Source organism: Pangasianodon hypophthalmus, chromosome 7 (assembly GCF_027358585.1).
Source record: "Pangasianodon hypophthalmus isolate fPanHyp1 chromosome 7, fPanHyp1.pri, whole genome shotgun sequence".
Lineage (NCBI taxonomy): Eukaryota > Metazoa > Chordata > Actinopteri > Siluriformes > Pangasiidae > Pangasianodon > Pangasianodon hypophthalmus.
This window is the reverse complement of record NC_069716.1, coordinates 26,091,400-26,114,881: the sequence shown is the minus strand read 5'-3', so window position 1 is coordinate 26,114,881 and position 23,482 is coordinate 26,091,400. Positions and strand designations below refer to the sequence as shown.

Below are 23,482 nucleotides of genomic sequence, written 5' to 3'. Positions count from 1 at the left end.
AAGGAGGCAGGAAGTTAAGCACAGCCCCTAACCGAATCTCTGAGGAGCATCCAAACTCTTTTAAAGACGTCCAGATTAAACACACACACAGCTGAAAAACAGCCTGCGATCCAGAGAAGAACAACACGAAACAAAACATGATCCTACTATCACAGCTCATTACTCGCGCAACTCTTCACACTGTTATGAAGCAGAACTACACATCCAGGCTTATAGAAACAAATCAAAAAGGATATGATACAGCAAAAAAAAAAAAAACATCCATGCTGTAAAGACTTCTGAATATGGACACAGTAGCAGCTCATTTATAATTGAGCGTATTTCATCTGTGAAGTTTTTTTTCCACCAAATTTCTTCTAATATGAACATTCCAGAGATGCTTCGGTATGAATAGTTGTATAGGCGAGGGGGCTGATACCATACTTATTTATTTGTACTTGATGCAATACCACATGATGCAATGTGACGGAAGCCTAATGTATGCTGAACGCACGACACAAAATGACAGAAATCTGGACGTATTTCCTGATTAATGATGGGAATCAAAGCAGACTGCAAAGTGTGCTCTGTGAAAATGTCAACAGGAGGAACTCCAGCATCTTACAACAATCATGTAGGCTGATAAAACATCTTACGGATTTAAACAATATATGTAATAGAGAGTGCACAGAGCAGTATCAGTGAGCTTGGTCATTAAATATGAGGTGCTGTGAATCATGCGTAGTGTTTTGCATAGGTATTCAAGAGCGTGGAAGCAAATGTGCACAGAAATTGTTCCATGTGAGAGCAATTCAGCTAAGCGAGCACTGAGCATGGAGACACACTCTTCCTTCCTTCACTGGTCAGTGTTTACACTTGGCTGGTGAGGGATCTCAAGGTACTTCACGCCAATTCACGCCACCTTGTGCTTATTTTTAATAACCACGCTATTGCCCTGCGCGCTCAGCTCGCCATTAAACTGACAGGTCCATGTTGCTCTGAAAATACACACAACTAATAACTGAACACACAGAAACAACTAACATACACAGAGCTAAATAAAATGTTCTACTACATCCCTGATCGATTTATACGAAGTAGGTTACTCATTTCTGTTTTAGTATTGACAAGAATCAAAAAAACATGTACTCATACAACAATGTTTTGTATTGATGCATCCCTAAAAAAAATAAATCTGTATCTGTATTTCCTCCTGCATGACACTGAGCCTGACATGTAAGCTTGGACTCACAATGCCTTTGTCCAGCCATTCCAGCAGGGTCTGTGCGGTGGAACAGGGCAGCTGTGAGCGCAGAGTGTCTCGACCTTCTCCACCCTGAAGCTCCAGAGCCAAACGCAGCTCCTCTGCTAACTGTAACACCTGCAGCGGACCCACACTGACCGGAGAACCCAGATCCGGCAGACCGTTAGTGAACTCTACCATCACTTTAGAGCCTACAGAGAGAAAGACACAGAGACAGAGACAGACAGATAACATATACATTCATTCCTAATATACTATTTCGTAGTAATAGTACAGTTCGTAGCTTGAGGCCCATCTTTTATATGGTCATGCAATTATCCAATCAGCCACTCGTGTGGCAGCAGCACAATGCATAAAGTCAAGGGTTTTAGTTAATATTCACATCAGAAAAACACAACGAAGAAAAATATGATCACAATGCCTTTGACCATGGCATGATTGTTGGTGCCAGATGGGCTGGTTTGAGTATTTCAGAACCTGTGTATCTCCTGGGATTTTCACACACAACAGTGTATACAGTTTACAACAGAATGGTGTGAAAAACAAAAAAACATCCAGTGAGCAGCACTTCTCAGGTAGAAATACCTTACTAATGAGAGAAGTCAAAGGAGAATGGCCAGACTGGTTCGATCTGACAGGAAATCTATAGTAATTCAAATAACCGGTCTTTACAAACGTGGTAAGCAGGAAAACATCAAACAACATGTCGAAAGGTTCAGGGGGATGGGCTACAACGGCACAAGACCACATCAAGACCACAACAATTCCACATCAGCCAAGAACAGGAATCTGCGGGGGAAAAAAAGCTTTTTTTCGCTTTAGCAATACAATTGGTAATATTTATAATGATAATAAACAACTTTTGGATTTGAATTTAAACTGAAATAGTGAGAAATAAAGAGAGAGAAAAACAATAAAATGAAAGAGACATAAATGAGGAAAGCAAAAAAAGAAGAGAAAGAGAGAGAGAGGACAGAAACAGATAAAGAAAGAGAACAATGTATCATCCAGGGTGGATTCTTGTCTCCAGTGTTCCTGGGATAGACTCCGGATCCACCGTGACCCTGACCAGGATAAAGCGCTTACTGAAGATGAATGAAATGTGCTTTATTAACACAACGGTTTATTTGTTGATTGTCCTCTAGCGTCCCTTGATCAGTGTCAGTTTTAAGTAGCAGTGTTAGTGAGACATCTAAAACCCCCAACAAATTCTACATAGCAACCGATGGACTAATCGACCACCTATAAAATAACCAGTATGGTAGTTTCACGTGAGGAAATGAGTCCGATGAGTTTATAACATGTAAAAGAATTCCTAACGACCAACATCGCTGTATTACCCATCATCCCTCCACTACAGACAGCCACGTTTCATCTCCATCACCGAACACTTCCCTCATCTCCATCTGGATCCTATAGAGTGAAGCTAGTGCAGCGCTGAAACATCTGGATGCCATAAAACCAAAGTAACACAGCACAGAGAGACACCACGACTCAATCGTTCCCTTTACAGGAGCCAGAGACAATACGGGGTCAAAAAGCACAGGGAGCCGGGAGGCCTCGTGGATCTCCTCGCACCAGCAGCTACGCTGAATAGATTTTAGTCTATGTAAATGTAAACAGGAAAAGAGCAAAGCATTGTGGGAAGGAAGGAGTGTGCGTTATCAGTGTGGGCTTTCTGCTAATTCAGTAAACTATGTGCAAAGACGAGAAGTGCAACGATAAAATAAAATGTCTGCTTTTACTGAAAGATATTTATTCGATATTCATTGATCTATTTATTCATCAGACACTTTTATTTAAAGTGATTAATAAAGTGATTTAAAAACCATCTTCTCCACCTCGCTTTTTGCTCACTTAATGACTTGATGATGTGTCTTACTGTGCCCTTTATTTTTTTATTTTCTTATCTGTTTATTATCTCGTAATTATAAAAACATGCATTTTTCTTTCTCTTTTGGAAAATATTTGTTGTTATTCTTTCTATTATCACACACTTTTATTATCTGTGATGTATCTGTCCAGTGTCATTGCGTACCCTGAAATGCACTTTAAATTAAAACACTATTATTATTATTATTATTATTATTATTATTATTATTATTATTGCATGAGAACACAATGCATAATCCAAGCACAGAGCTGTTAAAGGAGCTGATGAAGTTTTTTATTCATATGGTTCATATTTGTCTTTCTCTTTTCTGACTGATTTCATTTAATTTGCAGTAAAGTTTTGCTTCTGTCTTCTTTTAAAAACACTTTGCATTGAGTAATATCTCAACAAATTACAGTGAAAAAATATGGTACATATACACATATATATATATATATAAATACACAGATGGTTACTTTTATGTTTAACGTTTATAAGGTTTAAGTGGTTTTTCACTGTTAAATAACATTTTGCTTACAAAAAACAAGGGGAGAAAACATTAATCTGTTTATGTGGAGCGTCTGTCATAGTCCTCGTGTAAGTTGTTACTATAGAAATGCCAACATTATAAAACTAGCACATGAATATAAACCTGTGATTTGATTTGCAACCGGAACTACTTTCAGAGCTGCTGCTATATAAAAATTAACCGAAATCTTCTGACCAATCAGAATTGAGAATTCAACAGTGCTGTGGTGTAAAACTGTTTAAAAATCAGAAGTCATGCAATTATCTAACATGAAATGATGAAAGTATAAAATGTTAACTAGAATGAAACTAATGTTCTGCTCTTTTTAGACTTGGGTGTACTTTTAAAACTTTATTAGATTATTTGTGGTTTTGTTCTCACTTTTATGTTTTTTTGACCTGCTTAACATATAAATATAACTCCCTTATGAAAAAAAAAAAAAAGTCATGTTGTAGCATTTTCGTCTATCACCAGCAGGTGGAGGTATTTCAAAATCTTTGAGAACTGCCCCAACTCTATTATTATTATTATTACTATTATTATTATTATTATTAAATTCCAGAAACTCAGATGTATCCCAGGTCTGCGAGTGGAACAAGGACCTGAAAATGTGCTGGAATTTGGTTACTTGAAAATACTAAAGCTATTAAAGCTTTAATGATGATGATGATTAATGATCATGTCACTGCCAATTATAACCAACATGCAAGAAAATGAACTGCCCCATAACTAGAGTGACACTAAACGGGATATTCAGTGTTGTAAGAATATTTCTCTAAATCCCAGAAACTCACATTTTTCCCAGATCGACTTCACGGGTGGAACATGGACCTGAAAATGTATTTCAAAGATACAGACTCAATAAGTTTATTGTTACAAGCTTTCCTTGTACAAGTAAATATGAAGTTTGCACATTCTCATGGATGCTGCATGGATTAAAAATGGTAAATATATTGAAAAAATTATGGACATATTATTCAACATACTAAATAAAAGTGGTGGTATGAAATCTATACAGTAAAGGTACTCTCGGTCATATTTATATGAGATATTGTGCAACATACGACAAAGTGCAAATTAAGTATTTATGTAAATTTGGTACGGTCCGGTACGTAACCTACAGGGAATTTTTATATACTCCGTGTGTCAGTGTGTGTAAGGGGAAGAGGTGTAAGTGGTACATGGTGGAATTTATGTTTTTTTTTTTTTTTCTGAAAAAGTTTCCTAATTCATAACTGATCATAATATGATCACGTGACTCTTAATTTGCTACTGAAAACTTTGCATAACCTACATTATGTCTTCATTATGTAGATTATACACACACTGCATTTGTGCTCCTGTCGTAGGTCATGTGTCCAGCAGCAGGTTCGCTCTTCCACAGTCACGCCTTTTGACATTTAACAACAAGCAAACAGACCCAGTCTTTTGTCATGACAACAGCTGTGGGGTGACCTTGAATTACATAACTCGGGCACGTGTTATGTACGCTTTAATTTATTCCACACCCACACACTCGCACACTCACACACGCTTCCCAAACTTGCTGATTCTAGTGTCCTGCCTGTGTGTATGGACAGTAACACACACTCGTCTTTCTCTTTCTCTTTTTCTCTTCTGGTCCTCACTTGTCAACTGCCTTCGTTAAACATTCGTCCTCTATTAGTTCAATCATGCTGACAACTGCTGAGTTTGCTAGAGGACACACACACACAAACACACAAACACACACACGCACACACACACCCCAAGCCAACAGCCAATTAACCTTCTTCCTTTTGCATGAAACCTCAACTTGAGTCTTTTATTCTGCTTAATTTTAATTTGTACAATGATTTATTATTATTATTTTCTTTTTACTACATATAGTTTGACCCTGTGTGCAACCCATTCAAAATGTGAATAAATCTGATTACCATGCATTATTGTGAGAAAGCACAAGAAAAAGAAGAAAAAAAAAAGGGAACACACCCTTATCTGATCACACTCTTAGTCTTGACGACTCTGTAGGGGCATGACGCAAGCCATTGGGATTTCCCAAAGATTTAACGTTAATTCTCAGGCCTTATCCTTGGTGCCCCGGGCAAAATGGGCAAATTCATTCAGCCAAAATGAATTTTACATACTGTATTGTGTACTGTTTTGCAGCTGAAGTTAGCATTTTTGCTTTTACACTGAAGCTACAAGGTAATCTAGCTAACAGAAAGTACCCAGTAACATTTCAGGTTGCTAGAAACGTTTTTTTGAACTTTTTTGAGTGTTCTAGGATCTGAAAGTTCAATGTGTCAAATTGTATAGGTGATCTGAGAAAACATAAAAAAAATCAGCACACACTTGCCTCAAATCACAAGAAGTGAAGGCATCTCTAGCCTTATGAGCCAGATGTCTATCTTTTTCTACAGGGTCTGACATGTTTCTTTAATAAACATGGCTAAGAGTAGCCTTTTTTTTTAAAAAAAAAAAAAAAAAAAAGAGGCCATCTGACTGATAATGCAAAACAACCAGTTACACTCACCACTAACTGTTTCGAACATAACTCTAAAAGATCTTACGAACTTTTTTCCTGTGAACTCCTTCAAAAAGCTTATTGTGTCACAATGTTCAAACGGAAACAGGCTTATGAGAGTGTGTATGCAAAGAAGTGCTGAGAAACAAGATTGCACCTAGGGGTGGACGATATGACAAAAATATCACATAACGATTCTCAAAGGCATTTCTTCGATATACGATATGTACAGTATAACGATATATAGCCAGCAAAACTGATTAATTAAAAAAACTGTTCGGAAAACCTCATAAACAGCTTCATAAACAGTTCATAAAACAGCTTAAGGCTTACAAGAGAGATTACAAGGACTTTTTGGTATCCATCAGAACATGGCCGAAAATGGAGAATGATGCATTATGGGACAGCTCACACTAGTTCGCCTTTGGTTTTGAGCAAAATGAAGCAGAAACTAATTGTGGTTCAAAGCTGTAAGAGCCGGTGCTAAGAATGTACCAGTGCAGCTCATGACAAGTCTCGGCTCTACAGATAGCACAAAATAAATACATACATCTGTGAACACGCCCGCTGCTTACCAGCAACATGGATTTTTTCTTCATTTTGACCGAAGAAACTCCTCAAAAAGACTTGTGGTTCCTGACACAGGATCTATACTGTCATCTATAAACATTTACATAGGAGGCACAGAGCTAAAAAGTGTTGCAGATCCATCTTACAAAAAAAACCCACAAAAAACTAGCAGTGCATTGTTGTATTGCTTCCTGTATTAGACCTTAGCATGTATCTGATTTCTTTAAGAGAGAACAGCAAGGTTTAAAAGAATACATACTGTCAGAAATACAAACATGCAAATAGAAACAATCTCACACTGTGTTATGGAATATAATTATATACACCAAAACAGGAATTCAGCCCCTTAACAACCCTCAGGCTATACGGTTTTCATCTGCACTTATTCATTCAGGCAGAATCCAACCCAAGCACAGTGAGGGTAAAAGTCTTGCTCAAGGTCTCAACAGTGGCTCTTCAGCTACCTGTACTTTATTTCCTGCTCATACTCCACCAAAAATCAGTCTTCATGTAAGCTGGAGTTATAATGTACTTTTGCACAGAGGTAACCAGTTTACCAGCTCTCACCTGCGATGATGTCGTCCATTTGCTCCAAAGCAGCCTCCAACATGTGACTTGCATCAGACGCCATGCTGCTCAGCGCCTACCGCATGGGACGTGCTGTTCAGCTGAAACCTGAAAACAGAAAACAGAAACAAAACCAGATCTGAGACATACTTCTCAAAACACCAAAGACTAGAATACAATTACTCATAACTGGAATCACAATGTTTGACTTCTTCGCTTAATTCAGCATAACTGACTGTGATATTGGTCAGCTTAGCTAGACTTAGCTAATTGGCTAACGTTAGATATCAGCTTTTATATCGAGTTCCTCATTCATACTTTAAATGTCTGTTACTTTGATTGATTTTATTTATATCTTTAGCAGTTGGCATCTTAGCTTCTGCTATTAAAAATGTCCATAATCTGTCAAATCCTGAAAAATCTCAAACATCAAACTGTAAAAGAACAATATTATTTTGCACTATTTGTTTTATATTAATATTTTATTTAAAAAAAAATCTAAAATATTGTAATAAAATATTACATATTTGGATAAACAAAAACACAATAATATTGATTTAGAATATTCTAAAATAATTTAGAATATTTCTCAACAGATTGTTACATATATCTATAAATAAACGTTATAACTTTATATAAAAATGCTGTAATTTTTTTTTCATTTTTGTTTTATTTTATACATATCATCACCATACTTCCCACCCCTGTGTACATCATGACAATCTGAGCAGACACTCTTCTGAAAGCTGCTATATCTCCAGATTTAACCCTTTTTTCTCATATAACTACACAATGTATCTGTCTCTTTCTTTGTCCTCCATCTCCATCCCTCCATCTCTCCCTCACTTTGCATATCTCTCAGCAGTGCAGGAACCTGAGATTAATTAGGCCTGTCAGGGTCGAGTTTCAAGCCTTTGTCATCCTGCCTCATGGCACATGGACACACACACACACACACACACACACACGTAGACAAAGCCACAAAGGAAACACTTTCTACAGGCAGTGTTTATTCCTAGGCTGTGGTGACGAGACGGATTTGTAGAGAAAGAGAACATGATGTTTAACAAATAAATGTATTTTGAACTGGTGCAGATAAAATACGCTACACATCCTGAATGTAACTCGATGCAGCACACGAGTGTAATTTAAAGAAGAAGCTCAGAGCTGCACCGACTCCATTCACAAAAGCTTTCGCAGGAATACAGTCACACACTGAATGACCAAAATAAATAGCACCAGAGATGGGTACAGCATGGCATGCTTCAGTAACAGACTCGAACATCTCTGTTAACACCACAGGTTATTCACTATGAACACACACTCAACACTAAAGAATATAAGGGTGTGTAGACTTTGTGTCATGCTTTAATCAACAACAGAATCTGAACACAAAAAAAACCACAAAAATGAAGTTATTCGACTCCCAAAGATGAGAGCTATTAAACTTAAACTCTATAATAACAAGTTGTTTGGAAGAACGGCTTAAAAATGGCTTTTGTTTCCTGAGAACTTCCCCAAGTGTCATAGAAACTATGACTCAGATCATATGTTGTAGTCAAATAAACCAAAAGCTTTTTTGACCATGAACACCATTGTCATGGTTACTGACAATGAGGACTGCAAAACCCACTATGTCATGGATTATTGATAGTTTAGTGGCTTGTGGTCCAGGGGCTCTTGTGAAGGCGTCAAGTACAAGGATATTTTACCCCAAAACCTGGTTGCATCTGCCAGGAGGTTAAGACTTGGCTATATAGTAAACACATACATGCACAGCAATCCATAATGGAATAGTTGTGGGAATGCAAAGTCAATGTTTTACAATGACAATTTAAAAAAAAAAAAAAAAAATTATTTTAAATAATTACAAACTGACTGGAAGCAGCTGATTTGATGTTAAAATTTTGTAATTTAAAATCTTAAAATCTGTAAAATGTTAACTTTTTTTACAAATTTATTTTTTTCCCCTCATCTTCAGTGTTAACTTTTAAATTTACTTTTATAAATAAAAATGATAATGTATTTTTAATGCAACACTACTGTTTGTAGAAATGGCTTTTTGAATAATGATATGATATTTTCATCACTTTGCCCAGCCCTAGTCTAAAAGTATTCTGAGGCATTACTGAAAGTGGCTCAATGATGTTACACCAAAAGTTTGTGGACACCTAACCATCACACCCATATAAATCTCACTCCAGATTTATTCCTTCCTTTGCTGTTATAATAAGCTCCACTCTTCTGGGAAGGTTTTTCACTAGATTTTGGAGCGTGGCTGTGGAGATTTGTGCTCATTCAGATACAAGAGCATTAGTGAGGTCAGGCGCTGATGTTGGTGAGGAGGTCTGGGGTCCAGTCGGTGTTCCAGTTCATCCCAAAGGTGTTCAGTGGGGTTGAGGTCAGTCCTCCACTCCACTTCAACTTTGGCAAACCATGTCTTCATGGAGCTCGCTTTGTGCACAGGGGCGTTGTCATGCTGGAACAGGTTTAGTCCTCTTAGTTCCAGTGAAGGGAAACTGTAATGCTACAGCACACAAAGACGTTCTATACAATTGTCTGATTCCAACTTTGTGGCAACAGTTTGGGGAAGAACCACATATGGGTGTGATGGTCAGGTGTCCACATACTTTTAGCTGTATAGTGTATTTACTTTCTATAAAAATGTATAAACATTTGTGCGCCACAGTGTTCAAGTAAATCTATATAGTACAGACTAATTAATTGCATAAGCTACTGATTTTTATGTATTGCTTATTTTCATGAAGGGTGCCAATAATTATGTTGTTTACTAAATTTATTGCTTAATCATTGAGCCTGTACTACCATACAGCTTTCCCAAATGGCTAAAATGGATTTGTCTCAGTTTTAATTACTGTATTGTTAAATTCTGTTAATAACAGTGTTGGGAAGTCTTGGCTGTTGAAATAAAAACAGTTTTGCTAGCAGACTCAGACTTTTTGACCTTTTTCTCTCACAAACGAATCATTCTGGACAGGATTGAACTCGTCATCTTAACTGTTTTTATGTATAATTCGTCACACCGTGGGAAAGAGACACGGCTTGTGTGTCAGTTCCCACTCAGAGCTAAACGAACAAGTTTGGCCACCTCTTTTTTAGCGTTATTTGTATAATCGCTACTTAGAAAACGAAAGAGATGGATCACCTCAGAGCTGCTCAGCAACTAAATAAAGGACAGTGTAACTCCTGTCAACAACGAAACAAGCCATGCACTCGCTGCAGGCTCGGCCCACTGAACACTTCCTGCTACACTTCTTTCCAAAAAAAATAAACTTGTCTTATCTGACCGGGGTATACACACTGGGAGTGTTTGATCCCACAATAATATTTGCCATGACAGTTAAACAGACCTCGGTCATCTCAATTTCATAGCTTTCCGGTCTGGGAAAAATGCTTTACACACCATTTCTGCAAAGCTCTTTTGTGGGTTGGCTTATATTTCACTGTGGTGGAATATTCCCCCTTCGAATGCAGCACCTGTGCCTGGTATTCTCCGCTTTAGCAATAAGGACATAGACTGTAAAGAAGCACACAATACTGGGGACAAACCTCAGAGATAAGTAGCTGGGTCGTACCCACAGATCCTTCACTGGTCCAACATCCAGAGTTTCAAAGGTCAGCAAATAAAAAGACTCCAGATAGCAAACTTCATCTTCTCAAAGGAGGCAGTCAGGAGATGAAGTGGCCCGTGCAAAATTGCCCAATATCTCCAGGACACACACAGGACCGATCAAGCTGAACTAAACGCTAAGCCTCCGTCCTTAAGACGTCAGGTTAAACAAACTTCAATTCCAAAACAAGGCCCGAACAAATAATCGAAACATCATCTTGAACAGCTGTCAGCTTTACAGACCACATGCTGTGTCAAGCCAACCACTGTGTCTCTGTCCGAACAAAAAAACAGTGAAATCCCTATGTATAAATTTGATTAAATTTGATTAAACTAATGAGATTTATACATAATTAATACAAATGTATTTTCTGCTTGATCTTCACTTTTTTTATTTTTTCCATTATTTATTTCTCCCTTTTCTTTCCTTCCTATTTCTTTTTTCCTTTTTTGTTTTCTTTTCCTTTCCTTCCCACTGTGTATCTGTACATAATTTTTCTCTTTTCTATCTTTTTGATTCTTGATTAAAAAAAAAACTTCTACTTTTTTTTTTATCAATTTCTCATGTTTTCTTTTATTTTTTTCTCTCCCCCCAAAAATTCATATTTTTATTTTTTCCCTCTTCTATTAAAACATCACTGCTGTTTTTTTAAGTTTCTCTTCCTTTCCCCCTTTCATTCTTTTATTTTCTTCTCTCTCATGCTCTTAGAAGTGCATACGCACATAATTTTTTTCTCTTTTGTCTCCTTTTTGTATTTTTAATTTTTTTTCTTCTGCTTTTCTTTCTCTCTCCTTTCTGTAGAGTGTACATGTACAATGTACATAATATTGTTTGTCTTTTCTGTCCTTTTTTATTTTTCATTTTTACTTTTTTTCTTCTCCTGCTTTTTATTTTGCCTCTTCCTTTTCTTTCCTTCCCTTTTTCTTTTGTTTCTCCTGCTCTTAGGAATAGCTTATAAAAAATGCATAAACCGTATCTTTATATATTGCCAACAAAGTCTGTACTGTCCCCCAAAAAGCAGCGGGGGTGGTGGGTTAAAAAAAATGATTGATTTGGCACTACTAGCACAATCACCATCATTCTTCTTTATAACATACATCCCTGAGGGATTCTCTTTATTATTTACTTCCCACACAATAAGACCATGCTTTTTCAGATTTCCTCCTCAGTCTATAAGTTGAAAATACTCATATTTCTGCTCTAGAACTGGGAATCAGATTTCTGAAAAAATTCCAGCATGCCTTTTTCCCAAAGATATTAGTGCACCATAAAAAGCTAATTCTCCCCACGTTGACCTCAATAACTACAGAGTTTTAAGAAGTCAGGGATTTATTTGTGTTATATTTCTGCTGGAGTGTTTGCTTGGGGAATTAAAATGCATCTCAGGGTCACCCAGCGTGCTGGACTTCATTCTGTTCGGTTGGTTAGCATGCTGTGCTCATTTGCTTTGAGGTGCTTACAGCAGTGTTAATACTGCACAGGGCAACAAGGTGACAATTATTAATACAACAGCATTGCATTATTGATAAACTAATAAGATCAGCAGATAAAGGTGATCTTTAAGACCCCTGACCACAGACAGTACTTTACAACACAGTTTCCCTAAAGTGAGTATGTACTGTATGTCACTTACTGCTCCAATAATCACTCAGACCTCCATTGCCAGTGTGCCAACAGTTTGAGAGACGGCCTCTTTATTCTGAACCCTGGCACACCGCAGACCGACTGAAGATACAGTTACAGGCCTTTGTGGGATTTATTCCTTGCACAGGGCAGACAAGTCTAAGCAGCTGAAACGTTAACAAGAAAAGCCAGTCTACCAGGGAAACGGAAAACAGTTACCAACAAAGATAAAGATAAAAAATATATATAAGTTGAACAAGTTGAATAACACATTGGTAAAACTGAATTGTACTTAGATTATGTTAATTCTGAACAAAAAGGAAGATTGAAGAAATATTTTCACTTTTATAAATAGAGAGTTTAGCATTTAACCGTCTACCGCTTGCTATCTTACGCCAGTCACCTACCATTATATCTCCAATCCAACTGGTTAAATAGGACCGTGATACAGGTAACATGTACAAAAAATTTGGAGATTATTCTACAATTTCTAAACATATTTAATATTTTTGAACCATTTGTGCTTTTACCAGCATTTTTAAACACCTCTTTACTGCCAGAAGTGTGTCTACAGCTTCCAGCATGTCAGTAAAATCACGCGGTTGACTAGCTGTATGGAACTAAAAGGAAAACGAGCGATAATAAATGATTAGCATTAGGTATGCCAACAAGTCCAAAACACCAAAGAAAAAAAAAAAATCAAAAATCAAGACACAACAAGATCCCAAATATTTTTATAGCCTTCATTAGCTTGGCTTTGCAACATACAGGCACTGAATGAGCTTAGTTACCGTAGCATTCAGTTAGCTACATAGCCTTAATTACCTCAGCTCATTCAGTTAGCATCAAAGTCTCTGTTACCTCAGCTCATTCAGTCAGTGTCATAGACTTCTTTACAGTAGTTTATTCAATCAGAACCTTAGCCTTTGTTGTCTCAGCTAATTTAGTTAGCATCATAGCCTTCTTTACATCAGCTCGTTCAGTTAGCATCATAGTTTTGTTACCTCAGCATTCAGTTAGCTACACAGCCTTAATTACCTCAGCTCATTCAGTTAGCATTAAAGGGTCCTTTACCTCAGCTAATACAGTTAGCATCAAAGTCTCTGTTACCTCAGCTCATTCAGTTAGCATCAAAGCCTCCGCTACCTCAGCTCATTCAGTTAGCATCAAAGCCTCCGCTACCTCAGCTCATTCAGTTAGCATCAAAGCCTGCACTACCTCAGCTCATTCAGTGTCATAGACTTCATTACTGCAGTTTATTCAATCAGAACCTTAGCCTTTGTTATCTCAGCTAATTTAGTTAGCATCATAGCCTTTGTTGCCTTAGCTCATTAAGTTCATAACCATTGTTAGCACCATAGCCCTACTTGAATTAATTATTTCTTATAATAAAGATGCAAAAAAATTTAATTAGAAGAACCTGGGAAAAACAAAAATGGCTAAATAAAATCTGGTAAAATTTAAATAGACTTCCGAGGGCCACAAGCCAGAGCCAGATACACAGCAAAGCACAAGTTCATTATTAAAAAATGTACTGTCTTTTGCAAGTCATTGCATCTCCCTCCACTCAACTACTAAATTCAGTATAATAATAAGCAAGTATTTCTTGTTTTCAGGCTTTATTTATTAATATATTTAATAGATATTGCACAACACTTTAAAATTATACTGTACTTCCCAAAGCTGACACTGAAGCTTTTAATCCCACCAAATGTGAGAACATTCTACTTAGGCTGAAACTCAGGCTGAACAGATCCCTCAAAACAAAGCCTGTATAATCATTACTGTACAGGGTATGAGTAATCATTAATGAGCTTTCAAATGACTAAACCCTCCACGACGTGGGAAACCTGATCTGCTCTACTGTTTAATCCTGTGTGAAGGTCCTTCACTGAGTCTGTCATCCAAAACGTCAGCTTCACTCAGGTGAAGTGGAATGATGCTGCCAATGCTGATTACACGGCCTTGATCTACTCTCAACAGCCATCATGCCAAAGGTGAAAACAAAACACACCCTCAACAGAGAGACGAGTGTACTTCCTACTTCCAGAATCTCTCAATACTGTGCCTCGTTATTTTCATAAAAGGTTTTACAAATGTTAATTAATACAATAGATACCTTAAGTGAGTTTAGGCTCTGGGTAGAGATGCTGTAGATTTTCATATTATTTAGCAAATTGAGCTGGGCAAATACAACAATATAATATCAATATTGTGATTAAATTGTGTTTTTTTATATTATGTTTTTTAATGAGACTTATAAGCTGATTAACATTTTACAGAATTTTTCTCCTCCTTTTCAGTATCACTTTATTTCTGTAGACATTAAAGTATTCTTCATGTCTTCATGTATCATGATATATGATATTTTTTCATAATAACCACTGTTAATTACACTATTAATTTCTATTAAGTTCTTACCTAATTGTTAAAAATGAGCTGGTTTGTCTTACAGAAAACATTTGTGAATAATAACATATACACAGCATATCAAGATTATTTAAAGCACAAATTAATAAGCATTTGTAAGAGACCTGATTGCAGGTCTGAGGCTGAGCAGGAACAGAAAGAGCGCAGCATGAGGTGTCAGCCTAATAACGCCAGCATGTCATCACAGCTTAATATGGGAATCGCCAAATGACAAGTGCCTTCCGAGCAGCTTAAAACGTTCCGCCCCACACCACATCATCCTACAACGTGTGTGCTCACACTGCCTGAGGAAAATCTGTATGGCATATCGTTCTCCCATCCTACGCACCAATCCGTTTTTAACCCTCCCACATCAACCAGGCCTCATCGTTTCCTCTTGGAAGAATCTTGATTGCAATCTTAAAGTCCATTCCTATACATCACTAGATCAAATGAAAGTTCAATAGATGGGTGTTCAGAAAGCTGAGGGATCAAGCAGACATGGATGCAATGACTTGTGTTGGAGGAATTCACAGGCCAAATTTGATTTGTTGTGATTTGACACAATTATCTTTTAAAAACACCATCAAAATTGCATCAGTGTGAGGTTTTAAGTTAGCAATTGGATGATCTTCATGCATCTGTCTGAGGTTTTGCCTCATCCTGGGAGATTGCAAGTTCAAATCACAAAGATTCCACAGCAATCCAAGTCCAACAGAACACTACTAGCCTTGTTCTTGGACACTAGCCAATCATGGGCATCTGTTAGCTCATGTTTATACCACAGCACTGTTGAATTCTTGGATCTAATTGGACAGACAAGCAAATCTGTCAGGTTTATAATAATGTGCACGTTCTAAAACATTAGCGTTTCTATAGTAACCACTAAATCACAGGGACTTGCTTGGTGGACGCTCCACAAAATCTAAACCTAATAATAAACTGAGAAAAATGTTATGCTTTTTAATGGAAGGAGTCTCCAGTATCAGCGCTTTCGTAACAGTCAAAAGTAAAGTTGTTCATTTAAGTTTTCCGCCATGGGAAAGTCTTCAGGTCAGAGGACTTGCTCAGTAACATGACAAGCTGTGGGTTTTTTTTGTCTTATTAACTTAAAATGAGGGAACAACTGTTTAAAGCTTTTATAGTTATAATGCAAGTGATAATAGGAACTTGTTATGCAGATGTTCCACAATATTAAATGTAACTACAATTGAATGTAATTACAACTACAACTTAAAAATTAACAGTGAGGTCATTTCAACCATATTGTGTTTTGTGCCAGTGGTGATACACACTTCCAAGTCATGAGGGGAATTTGACAAGGGAGTGTTAAAGAAAGCACTTAAGTGCAGGACTGTTGTACAGTGTTTTCTTCCTCATGATGGTGAGAAGCTCATCGCTGAGGAGACTAAAGCAGGTTCATGCAGGAGCATTTGAAGAAAAGAGGGTGGGAAAACTACATATTGCATAACATGGATCATGCTGGTCTTTGCCTCATGCCAACACAGGGATGCATTGTCTAATAATTTGGCTATATGTCCTTTACATGTTACAATGTGGGTTCAATCCAGGATGCAACATAATGTATATGTACAGTGTGCTCCTTCAAACTGAATTGCAATACAGCACTAGTGAGTAAAACCCTTCTATCAGCCCCTTCACCTGAAAACCCAGTCAACCATATAAAACCCAGCTCAAATGACAGGAGGGTTGGATTACAGTTACAGGCTGGCAGCTGAGGCCTCATGACACTGCTAGTGTTCGAGTGGTAGTGCTACTCAATTGTCAGGTGAGGGAATGGAAACCTACTTTCTCCTTTAGTGAAACAACATGAAGCACACATCATTAGCTTCCCAAAACCACTTTAGCTTAAAGCTGGCATAAAAATTCACCAAGAGTGAATTGACAGTTAAAATGCTTTATATGATAGAGAGAATTTACACTATGGCTTAGGAATTCCAGACTTGCCTGAGTTAAATTACATTGAAAATCTGCTAAATTGACCTCCAAACAAATCTTAATTGGTCAGGTTATTATAAAAAAACACCATATGTCCAATGTGGCCTCTCAGGCCCAGTGGTAAGGTGTGTCCTCTGTGCCTGTCAGTCCCAGTGAAGAAAATGTGGCCCCTGTGCCTGTCAGTCCCAGTGAAGAAGCTGTGGCCCCTGTGCCTGTCAGTCACAGTGAAGAAGCTGTGGCCTCTGTGCCTGTCAGTCGTAGTGAAGCCTTCCAGGCCCAATGAAAGGCATGGCCTCTATTCCAGTTAGTCCTAATAAAGGAGGTGTCCTCTGTACAAGTAAAAGAGGCATTGTTTTTATGCCTGTTAGTCCCCTTGAAGGAGGCATGGCCTTTGTGCCTTCAGTCCTAATGAAGAAGGCGTGGCTTTTTTGCCTTTAGTTCTAATGAAGGAAGCATTGCCTTTGTGCCTTGAGTCCTAATGAAGAAGGTGTGTCTTGTGTGCCTTTAGTCTTAATGAAGGAGGTGTGGCCTTTGTGCCTTCAGTCCTTTTGAAGAAGGTGCAGCCTTTGTGCCAGTTAAAAAAAAATAAAAATGTGGCATCATGCCTGTTAATCCCACAGAAGATGGCATCCAGAGCCTGTCAGTCTCTTCCAGTGAAGGAAGTGTGGTCTGTGTCAGTCAGTCATAGTGAAGGAGGTGTGGCCTCTGTGTGTGTCAGTCATAGAGTTGTGCTTTATACACGCCTATTACATATTGCGATCATGAAAGAAAAGATACACATCTCTAGTATTTGTTACACTTCAACTATTATGCAATTTGCCAAAAAAGATCAGCAAATGATACATTGCACAGCCTTGGCTATGATGAAATTAAGCTTTAGTTCAAAATACAACATAAAATCGCACCACACTTAGGCTGGCAGAATATATTATTCATGAAATGTTATCACATTGACCTTTGATGCTGATACACTGCAGAAGGCTGCAAAATACAATGAGCTCTCTAAACTTTCTAAGCAATCCCTTAATGTGTCATTGTGTATGTGATCATCCTGGATGATCTACAACACTCCAAAAGAGACTTGCTTTGTGTGTGGATGAATCACTGCATTCACATGATCCAACGAATGCAAATCATTTTGGTCCTATTAATGCAAGCAAAGCATTGACCATGGGTTTCTTTAAAGCTTCAGCACTGCCTTATATTGCTTTAAGGCATATGACATCACACCAGTAAAGCAATCTATGAATGTTGTACAGGTCACAATGAAAGAATTCATATCACTCTCTTTAAAAATTCATTGCCAGGCAGCATGTTATTGCATGGTATTTCCTAAGACTAGTGCTAAAAGCAGGGTGAGACCCAGAGTGGGTTCGACTGTGGGTCGTCACTGTACCCATCTCACCGAGGTCAATGTGTTCTGGCAACTGGGTCAAAGGTAGCGCTCCTCAAGATGGGCACAGGAAATGTCAGTCCTGAGCAGGTATACTGGAGTGTGTGTGTGTGTGTGTGTGCGCGTGTGCGTGAGAAGTCTAAGGAAATGTCAGGAGTCTCTTTAAACGCAGAAAAGTCATGGTGCATGACCACCAAGAGCACCATTTAAAGCTGAATTTTCACTGCTGTTCAATAACTATAATAGAGGGAACGTTATACCTGTCAGCAAAAATTACACACAAGATAACCATGTAACTGTACAAAGAGATGTATAAGCACTCCACGTCAGCAGTGGACCAAAGAACTGGAGGATAAGCTGACATGTTTTTGACCAAACACTGATACAAATTCCTAATACATGTTAATGTGTAATAATGAATAAATATTATTCCATCCATCCATCTTCAGGGCACAAGGTGGGGGACACCCTGGACAGGGTGCCAGTCTATTACCGGGGGAGGAAACCGGAGTACATGCGAACTCCACACACACACAGACCGGAGGCAGGATTCAAACCCCCAACCCCGGAGGCGCAAGGCAACAGCACTAACCACTAAGCCACTGTGCTCCCCAAATAAATATTATTCTGATTCTTATTCCTCCTGGAGCAATATGCCAATGGTTACATTTTATTTATTTATTAAAGAATAACACATCATACTTTTTATCCTTTTATAGTTACATTTAATGTTGTGAAACATTTTATCCATTTATAGTTATGGTGTGGTACATAGTTCCTGTTATCACTTAAGTTACAGCAGCTATAAACATTTGTTCCCTTACTTCTTCTTGAAAACAAATAATGCAACTTGTCATGTTACCGAGAGACCAGAACACAGAACGTCCTCCGTCTTTAGACTTTCCCGCTACGGAAAAGTCACTTAAAGGAACAGCTCTGACTGATTGTTACAAAGCACTGACACTGGAGACTCCTTCCAAAAATGTCAAATAAACATCTCCTTACAGAAAACTACACCATATGAATAATTCTATGTTTTGTATTAAATAACAACACATTTGTTAATATATTTTTTATTATTAGACTTTGATTACGTGAACCGTCTGCTATACAAGTCCAGATAGATTATAAATTTTGACTTGCGGCAAAATTGTCCGAGCCATGCTGATATTGTAAATTGATCAACACTTTCTGACCAATCAGATTTGAGAATTAACAACAGCTCCGTGGTATAAAGATTAATAAATATCGACAGATATCGATCTTTCAAACCACACTCTTGGCTTTGTATGTATCTGCATATGCGTCTATCTATCTATCTATCTATCTATATATATATATATATATATATATATATATATATATATATATATATATATATATTTTTTTTTTTTTTTGCTCTGTGCCGAGGCTCAGAAACTACATCTTTAAACACACTGTACTGAGCCTTTTTTGCCTCTGGCCAAACAAGAGCGGGTTAAGAGCTTGTCGGTCAGGCCGACAAAAACACACACACACAAAAACACACACACACCTAAGTGGGACACACAGCCAAAGGGAAATGTTTTCTTAATTATAAGGCACCATGTTATAAAGCCCTAGTTGAAGGGGTTTTGCCTGATGAGCAGTGACATGCTGTGCTCATGTTACCGTGTTACATTAAAACAATGATCATTCCTTCTACTCTGTTTGGCTGGAGAGTCACTGAGTTTCTCTAACTCGCTGTGCCGTCTTTAAATATGAGAAGACAATAAGCTTGCCCTACTTATTAGCAATATCCTTGTGAGTACCAGATACATCATTCATGTTGTGGATGATGATTATTGAAAGAAACCTAAATTTCTCCATACAAAAAGACAGTATTTTTATGCTATTGGTCTATGTTAAGTTGTTCCTAGTCTACATCTGTATGGTTCTTAAATATAAATCATTTTTTTAAATACTTCTTCAGTAAGACTTCTTGTATGGAGACACAAAAGGTGTATTTCAAATTCTGCTTTAGCCAAAATCTATACATTCCTTTAATGTACAGCATTTCATTTCATGTCGTATCTGCAGTGCAAAACTAAAGAAGACAATTTTGGACTAGAGGCATGCACAGGACTGTTTTTCGATCCCAATCCCGCCCTTATTTATGTTTGCACCTACCTGCGATATTTTCTTAGAATCTTATTTGTCTCTATTTCTCAAACTATAAATAAATTAGTCATTTAACCATTGTGACCCTTACTGGAATAAAGCAGTTACTGAACATGAATGAATGAATCAGTAATTGTTTCATGCAGCACGCCTTTGTTTGGCTCGTAAGGTTCATATCTGACCACCCACTCCCAACCACACGACAGTAAACACCGTCTGCTCCCACGACTTTTTTATTCACTGTCACTACATGCCTTTGTTTTGGATCTCATGTAGATTTCAATATAAAACGTGTTCCCTAATCCAAGTTTGACACTTCTGATCTGACCCACTGATGTTTTTTTTTTTTTTATTCCACAAATGCATTTTGTTCACTGCCACAATAAAAATCTAAAATTAAATTCTAATTTCTGGTTCATTTTTAAAAGCTAGGGCTACAACGATACTTTCGTTATGCCAGGAAGATCCTGGTATCAGTATCTAAGAATGCATTTTATAGCATAATTGCATGTACTGTTCACACAACACAAATCCTGCACATGGAACAGGACACAAATTGTCGTAAAGCCATTATACATGTGATGCATTACATAATTCATAACGCAAGCTTGCAGAGAGTGAGTTTAGTTATTGGAAGAATGTCAGAATCAGATGAGTATCAGGTATCGGCCGATACTCCGAGCTTGGATATAGTTCATATTAGTTAGATGATACCTGAAATAAAATGTCACACCACAACTGGATATGAAATCACTCGTGATCGTACAAGTTGTTTTAGAGTTATGAGAGCCTTCCTTCACCTCCAGTTTAAACAGAAGTTGTTAAATGAGTGCAGTGTGTTTTTGAATTTGGCTCGGCTTTCTGGGTGACATGTCAGGCCAGAGGCAGCGTCTTCCCCAGCACAAAGCACAGAGCAAGACGAATAAAAACGGCTTTATCTGTTCGGCCGGGCGCATGATCTTCAGAGATGGCCTTGTTGCCCCATTTCTGAGTTAAATCTCTGCTATGTCTAGCTCAATATTATAATCATTATTAAATCATAATCATCGTACATACATCATCGTATTGTAGAATTAAAATTTATTCATAAGGAAAACACTTTCATCCAGTGTTACAAAGCAACAAGAAGGAACTTAATCTGATCATATTGCTTGGTCTTAAATGGCTTTGCTTACACTAACGCCATCACACAGTAACTAACACAAACAAAATGTAACATTGCAACAAACTCAAACTAATTAACATACTAACTGTGTCTTATTCCCTGTAACACAAAATAAACAAGACACTAACTGTAATTCTGTAGCTGACACATTGCAACAAAACACTAACCGTCACACTGTAACAGACAGAAACTAACACACTAACTGTGTCTTACTCCCTGTAACACAAAATAAACAACACACTAACTGTAATTCTGTAGCTGACACATTGCAACAAAACACTAACCATTACACTGTAACAAAAACAAAATAACACAATAACTGTACCTTACTCCCTGTAACAAAATAACACAAAATAAAAAACACACACTAACTGTAACTCTGTAGCTGACACACTGCAACACTAACCATTACACTGTAACAAAAACAAAATAACACAATAACTGTACCTTACTCCCTGTAACAAAATAACACAAAATAAACAACACACTAACTGTAACTCTGTAGCTGACACATTGCAACAAAACACTAACCATTACACTGTAACAAAAACAAAATAACACAATAACTGTACCTTACTCCCTGTAACACAATAACAAAAAAATAAACAACACACACTAACTGTAACTCTGTAGCTGACACATTGCAACAACACACTAACTGTCACACTGTAACAGACACAAACTAATACAATAAATGTATCTTACTCCCTGTAACAAAAAAACCCCACAAAATAACTCATACTACCTGTAACACACAGGAACTAACACAAACTAACTGTAACTTTGTAACAAACACTAACACACTAACTGTATCTTACTCTCTGCAACACAATAACACAAAATAAACAACACACTAACTGTAACTCTGCAGCTGACACATTGCAACAAAACACTAACTGTTACACTGTAACTGACACAAACAAACACACTAACTGTATCTTACTCCCTGTAACATACAGAAACTAATTGACACACAAATTAACTGTAACACAATAACACAAAATGTCTAACACACTAACTGTAACCCTGTAACTGTTACACTGTAACAAACACAATGTAAATGTATCTTACTCAAAAAAAAAACCACAAAATAACTCACAGTAACTGTAACACACAGTGACTAACACAAACTAACAGTAACTTTGTAAAAAAAAAAAAAAAACACACACAAACTAACACAATAACTGTATCTTACTCCCTGCAAGACAATAACACAAAATAACTAACACACTAACTGTATCTTACTGTTCTGTTGTAAAACAAAAACACAGACTAACACTCTGTGTCTCACTCGCTGTAACACAATAACACAAAATAACTAACACACTATCTGTAAAACACAGTAACTAATACATTCTAACTCTAACACACTAAATATGTTATTAACTATAACACACAATAACACAAAACAAATAACACACTACCTGTAACATGCAGTAACTAACACTGTAACACTATCTCACCCACTGCTCCTTATTTATTTATTTTATTTGATATGTTAGATAAAGTTTAGTTTTGATCATTTAGATAAAGTTAACCCTTAAACGTCTGAAATGATGACCGCGCCATGACACTACATATTGCTTAATAATTTAGGAGTCATTTGGTGGAGAGACTTACTTTAAATTGCATCATCATCTGCAGAGATCTGGGTTTTAATGGAGAAAAAATTCATAATCGCAAATTCACTCATAGCTTCACACTTTAGCAGTATTTTTTTTGTTATGTTGTTTGCATTATAAACCAGCACTCGCAAAGTTAGTTAAAGTTGTACTGTAACTAAGTTAGTTGTACTTTAAACAGCAGGCATTGATTAATGATGGATAGTCTGATGCTATGCAGGGAAATAACTGTTTTTATTGTTAAGTATACTA

At 37.2% G+C, this 23,482-nt stretch overlaps 1 protein-coding gene across 1 annotated transcript in view; it reads right to left on the bottom strand.

The window, feature by feature from the left end:
- ppfibp2b (PPFIA binding protein 2b) overlaps positions 1–23,482 on the bottom strand; it is an 80,124-nt gene that overhangs the window by 54,345 nt on the left and 2,297 nt on the right. Inside the window, exons 2-3 of the mRNA XM_053235280.1 lie at positions 7,289–7,396; positions 1,232–1,434 (exon numbers count right to left, since the gene is read on the bottom strand). Coding sequence (XP_053091255.1) covers positions 1,232–1,434; positions 7,289–7,352 — 267 coding nt within the window. The 5' untranslated portion in view covers positions 7,353–7,396. The remainder of the gene's footprint in view (positions 1–1,231; positions 1,435–7,288; positions 7,397–23,482) is intronic.